Here is a 6,524-nt window from a genome sequence, read left to right on the forward strand (position 1 = left end):
ACGAGGAGTCTTCTCCTTCCTTCCTTCCTTCCCCGTTGCTTTTTCTCCCGTTTCTTCTTCCACGCCATTTTTTTTGTTTCAGCCCAGATTTTTTTTTTGCAGCCTCGCCATTAGTGGAAGCAGACGAAGTAATGGAATTGAAGTCGTTGGTTGATGAGAAAATAAAGCAGGTCCTCGGAGTTGACGACTTTGATTTGGAGGGTGTGCTGCCAGAACGGTTCTTGGAGAGAATCATTCCTGGGCTGCAAACATCAGGGAGAAGAGGAAGATAGAGAATCCATTCATGAATTGGAGGTTTTCTGCATTGGAGACTGAAATTGACATGAAAGACAATCTCAAATGGTGGCCTCATACTATTGCTTATGTAGTTAGATGACGAACATTCTGGTTCTAAGATTTTTTGTACTTTTTTTCTGGTTTGGATTTTTCTTCAATTTTTTAGACATTTTTTGTATACAGTAGATTTATCAGTTCAATCAATATTGTTCTACAACTTGTAAATGTGAATAAAAAGTAGAAACATTTTCATGATCAGATTATGAATATTGGAAGATTCAATTTTTGCTTCAATTTTTAAGACACTTTTTGCTTAACTTCCTCTGCATTCTTCTTGAGCTATAAGCGTTGCTGCAGGATTGCAAGATTGAATCTTGGAAGAAATTGGTTTCTGGTTTATAGCTTTAGAAAGCAGTGTTTGGATATAGGCATTTTGTTTTTCAATTTTGTTGATTAAACATCTACTCCTTTTAAGAATTAGTTGAGATTGTGGTATCCACACTAATGTGAAAAAATCTGGTCTGAAACAAAAAAATGGGGTGGAAGAAGAAATGGGAGAAGAAGCAACGGGGAAGGAAGGAAGGAAGGAAGGAGAGACTTCTTGTATGCCACAATCACTATTTAATTCCAGATTTTTATTTTTATTATTGGTTTATTAAATGGTTTTTAATTTAAATTAAATTATGATTAATTTAGATGATGTGGACAGCCACATCAGATGCCACATAATGTGGTACACTAATGTGGTGTATTAATGTGGTAAGAATAGGATTATTCTGATATTTTTCTAAAGTATCGAATTTAATACGAAATTCTTGATTAAAAATAAGATAAGTAAATTTTTGGGGGAACTCCATAGAATAGATTTATTGCATAGTTTTCTTCAAAGTGTACTATAATCAAGAGAATTGTTATTAGCATTTTAAAATTTTAATTCTATACTCCTCACAAGTGTATTTTTTTTTTCCTAATTATTGAAAGTTCAAAATGCAAAATGAAATTTTTTTTGTGTGCCAATAACAATTTCAATTCGATACTTTTTGCTTTCAAAAAAAAAAAAAAAGGCTTTTTGTTTTGTTATCTCATCTCCTTCCTTTCTTGTCTAAGTTGTAATGCAATAAAAGAAAAGAAAGATAATATGGTTAGCAGATAAGAGTAGCTCAAGTTGTTCAATTGTTCGTCAACTACGAAAACATAAATAGCTGCTCGAAGTCACCATCTCAAATTGTCAAACGTTTCCAGTCTAAACCTAATTCAACTACAAAAAGAAAACGTGTGAGAACCTTGTGTCGACCAATGTGCATGCGTACCATCTGTTTTCTTTAGATCTTCGTCCCTAAGATTAATGATTACTATGATAAGCCCTCTGCAATTTTATGACTGTTACTTTTATATCTCATTCATTGCAAGCACAGAACATTCCTCAATACCAATGCAGATGGGAAAACTTAAATCTTAAGAAAAAGTCAAATAAATCGGCCCTTGTATTTTGTTTGTACATTAATCAAGTGCATGGCCATGTAAAACAAAATGAATTGTATTAATTTGTGTCTTTTTTTATTAAATGTATCTCTATGTGATAATAGAGATATAGTCCGTCAATATAGGTAGATTTTATTTTTATTAGAGATGAGATTTACAAAATGTAAACTCTGTGACATTTCTCTTTACCATTACTTTGATACATGATTAGTTAATTTCACATAATCTTTACTCAAGAAAAGGACGTGAAAGATAGGAATATGTATATCATTAGGTTAAAACAACAGTAATAAGAAAAAGAAGAAATTGAATTCAAATAAAGAAATAACAATCTGCCAATAATAGTGGTATCTAACAAAAAATTACCATATACAACATCAAAGCAAATGGTTTCCTAACCACCTTAACAAAGAAGAAGCTAAATAAATATAATCAAATCCGTCCATGAATTTTAAGAGAAAAAAGTTTAATTATATGAAAATTAAGGCTTCTTTCTCTTATTATCAGGGACAATTCCTTCATTCCCAGCCAGCATCAAATACTTATCCCTCCTTGTAAGAGAGGTGCACTCAAAACCCAAAGCATCAGCCAATTTCCTCTGGATGTAATTAGCAACTTCATTGCTAGACTTCCCCCCAGCACAAGTAAGCTCTTTTGGGAGCTTCCCAAGAACCTCAACGTAATATGCAGGCCTAGGGTTCATCAGGAAGAAAATTGGGTCCAAGCATTTTAATCCACTGGCTGTTGTCCCATAAAACATGCTCACATTTGTGTTGATAGCCACTGGCACAATCTCATCAGCCAGTTCTGCAAACAGTGAGCTGAATCTCAGCAAGTATGGCTCTCGACACGTTGTTCCTTCAGGGCAAACGACCAAATCTCCTTCACTAAGTAGCCTCTCCATGGTTTCACCGTCTTGTTTTCGGTCTCTGGTTAACCGGACAGTCTTGATCGGCGCTAAGATTTCGGACATTTTGCTCAGGCTGTATGTGACTGCAGTTAAAGGCTTGCGTAAAGCTGTACTGAGGAAAACTGGGTCCAGTAGGGTTCTGTGTGTGCAAACATAGAGGACTCCCGTTTTTTGTGGGTTTGAAGAAGTGGAGTTTATGCAGCCTTTGACTGAGAGATTGACACCTGTCCAGGAGGCCAAAAATAGGGCAATTTCGTAGGGGAGGATGTTGCCAACTGAGATCCTGAATATGGATAGGATTATTCCAATAGGAAGCCACAAAAACATGGATAGGGTTGCAGATGGAGTAGGCAAGAATGCTAGCCTTCCATCATGAAATATTACTGGCTTTGGGTGCTTGTGCCTAGGCATTGCTGATTTTGCACCACTCTTGCTGTCTTCCTTGTTCACTACATAGGCTTCCTGTTGCAATTATGTGGGTTAATAACACCAAATGGCGGTGTGATCATGCCATCACATTTTAAAACTTCTCATAATGTTCTAATTAACTTTTCATAAATGTACATAGTAGACTCAAATACCAATGCATGGTAATACATACATGTACCGTGTCTAGGCCAAAATAATATTATTCTTGCAAACAAGGAAATTAAATTAATTTGTGCAACATCTCCCATTAATTAGAGGAATGAAAGGGGGATTCTTCTTGGGTTATTTTAGATAAAAATTACATGATGGAAATTGGAAAGTGGGAAAAGGATGTAATTTTTGAAAATGATTTTCTAATGCATTATGGGTTAGGTGTAAGATTATGCCTAAAAAGGAAAAATACATGACAATTTTTATTAGATATAATTTCTTTTATACAAGCAATATTAGGATCAAACTGAAACTTCAGGTGCAAGGAGAAATCAAACTTGAGAGTGCATGGATAAATAGGAAACAATTTGAAAGTAGTATTACATACCTTGCAAAGGGATATAAAGTGTTGATCTTGGAGGCTTGAAGAACCAATTCCAATATCTGGTTTTTTGTCTCCAAAATGTTTCTTGAGAGCTTTGTGCTTCACAAGAAAACCAGACTTGGATAACAAACCAGTGAAGTAGTGCCCGATGGTGTGCAACTCAGTCCCCAAAACATCACCAACTTCCAAATAATCCTTGAGAAAATGTTCAACCATGACTCTAGGGACACTTGTGAGGACAACCCTAGATCCCGCTGAGCCCAAAACCTCATAGACCTGAAGGTTGAGATTTTCCAGATAAAACTTGGGCAAAACAGCCCTTCCAACACTCTCCATATCTTTTTTTCTGAGACCACAAAAAGTTATGAAAATCATGACCCTTAAGCTGTGCTCGTAGTTGAAAACCAGCAAAATCGGGTACGATAGAAGCAAAAGAAGGGCTCTTAAAATGCTGCCACCTTCAAAGGCAACAAGCATGAAGTAAGGGAAGACAGATGGGGATTTCAAAAGGGATCCAAAAATGTCACATGCAATTGTGTCATACTCTCTGCCCTCTAAATTACACTTTGTGACACTGGGAAATGAAAAGGGTTGTTTTTGCGGTGATGTGAGAGGAGGAGAATTGCCTACGAGGGAACCATAGTTTCTCACTTTTCTTGCAGCTCTTTGGCATGAGTTTGCTAGCAGCTGGTACAAAACCCAGTCTGTGAGTTTGAGAAGAACCATTGGGAGGACCATGGTTTCTTGATATACCCTAGACCTATTTCAGAGATGGTAAGAGAAGTTTTGATAGATATGACAAAGAAAGATAGAACGAGAGAAGAGAGATACAGAAACAGAGGAGGTTGTGGGGAAGAGGAAGGGTTTGCTGTGTATTTATAGGAACACGATTAAAGAGTGAGAAGGATGGTTGACCAAAAGCATTTGGATAGCCACACCGTTGGCATTAATTCAAACCTCAAAATTTTGTGTTTCTCCTATTATTTTCATTTTTTTTTCCTTCTTGTCATCTTTACAAGGGCATTAAAAAGGGAACATTTTAGGTGGAGTGTCATACACTCGTCATCTATAATATATTTCTTAATAATGAAAGATGAAACTGTTTGCATTTTAATTTATATAACTGTAATCCCTTAATTTACACTCTAGCGATATTCTAATTAAAACTTCCTTAAACGTTTATGCAAATTGAGCTCGTCAACATGCTGTGCCAGGCCGCCCCTTTTTAGCTTTCTGGATAGCAACAAACAGTAGGTTGGATTGTTGGTGACCGCCTTAATTTGCAATCTCTCACTCTAGACTATATACTATTGCAAGGGCATTGGAATGCGTGTACAATATTAAGTATCCAAATTGGTGAACTCTTTGGTAATCAAGAGAAATTTTTCAGTCTATCTAGAACAAAGGACGATATGTTCTATGTTATTATATAATTGAAGAGATATTAAAAAAAAAAAAAAAAAATTTAATTGTATAATGATATGATATACTGCATCGTAGTTCGAGCGTATCATAAAGTTTTTTATCTCCACGGCATGGAGAGAAAACTAGGGAGATGGCTTCAGCTATGAAATTACATTCAAACCTATTTTAGTCCAGATGGACCAATCCATGAGTTAGATCACCCATATACCATCCGATTTATTGACCTTTTTTTTTCTTTTTTTTTTATTTTTTATCATCTAGGCGTTTGCAGATAGTCAAGTAATTAATCAGTAATTTGCAACTACTATTGTCCTTTGACTTTCTATAGTAAATAACAGCTTCCAATTTTTGGTTTTCACAAAACACCAACAGTACCATGCATTGGAACTTTGGAATCCCAAAGCATCGTATCATTTGATCAACTTTGTGATAAAGTAGTTGAAAGATAGTATTTATGATGAAGTTTGTTGCAAATTAAGCTTAAAATTAAAATTTTCGTCAACCTTCCATTTATAACTTGAATGTGAGCTTTACAAAATAATAAAAGATTAAAAATCGACATGCAATGTCAATGTACAAAATAATTTTCATTTAAATAAATCGGCATGGGAAGCTGGCCGCGCATGCATATTGAAGCTAGCTAGCCATACAAAATAATTTCCAAAACGAAAAAGAAAAACAGATTTATATGAAATACTAGTCAGAGATTCAATATGCATGATTCGGGCACAAAATCTATGAAACTCTCTACTGATTTTACTTATATTTTGGTTTGTTTTTGCATGGCAGTTAAGATCATGCAGTTCTGATTAGCAAGGTTGGTGAACACTTAATCATTTGATATGGATGTTTGATAACCATGCATATTGTTTGCGTGGAAGAAGGAACAATAGAAGATTCAGAAGCATCTAAACGTGAGTTTACTGTTTTTTCCTCTTTATTTATTTTTCTATGTTTTTGCTGACTAATGAAATATGAATCATTCAGTATGGGTGTTGGAAGCTAGCTAGCACACGACAATGACGACAAGCTTTTCAAGTAGTTAGATTTCTGTTTTCTATTCCTATTAAGCGTACACCTAATAAGATGGAGATGTGAATTGGCTCAAAGCAATGACAGGTGACCCACCTTAAATATGATGAATATTGACCTACAAAAATTAGCTTTTGTGGAACAAGGTGATTTCGACACCTAGTTCTTTTGCCAAAGAAAAAAGAAATCCTATAAAAGTGACGAAATTTCCTAATCTTGAATCTAACAATTTTTAATTTTTAAAAGTAAATGAAGTTCAAATTTCAAAAAAATAAAGCAATCTAACAAAAATATCATGAATTATGAAATGTTTTAGTATTGTAGTTCAACGTTTGATATAAATACTAATTAATTTTTCTAGTCATAAATCTCCTTTGATCAAAAGAGTCTTTGAGTATACGTAATGGATTGCCTTGATAAATATAATCCATGTTG

At 34.8% G+C, this 6,524-nt stretch overlaps 1 protein-coding gene across 2 annotated transcripts; it reads right to left on the bottom strand.

The window, feature by feature from the left end:
- Positions 1-2,048: 2,048 nt before the first annotated feature.
- LOC137738752 (glycerol-3-phosphate acyltransferase 1-like) lies at positions 2,049-4,481 on the bottom strand. 2 transcript variants are annotated; one of them, XM_068478228.2, is made up of 2 exons: positions 3,636-4,481; positions 2,049-3,130 (listed from the first exon to the last, which is right to left on the bottom strand). In XM_068478228.2, exons 1-2 carry the CDS (start codon positions 4,368-4,370, stop codon positions 2,240-2,242), a joined length of 1,626 nt encoding a protein of 541 aa, XP_068334329.1. In that variant the 5' UTR covers positions 4,371-4,481; the 3' UTR covers positions 2,049-2,239. The 2 variants fall into 2 exon arrangements, with proteins under 2 accessions (XP_068334329.1, XP_088555743.1); XM_088699617.1 differs by having other exon boundaries at positions 2,049-3,126; positions 3,632-4,462.
- Between the last annotated feature and the right edge of the window lie 2,043 nt (positions 4,482-6,524).

This window comes from Pyrus communis, chromosome 9, assembly GCF_041283825.1.
Source record: "Pyrus communis isolate YQ-2024b chromosome 9, ASM4128382v1, whole genome shotgun sequence".
Taxonomy (NCBI): Eukaryota; Viridiplantae; Streptophyta; class Magnoliopsida; order Rosales; family Rosaceae; genus Pyrus; species Pyrus communis.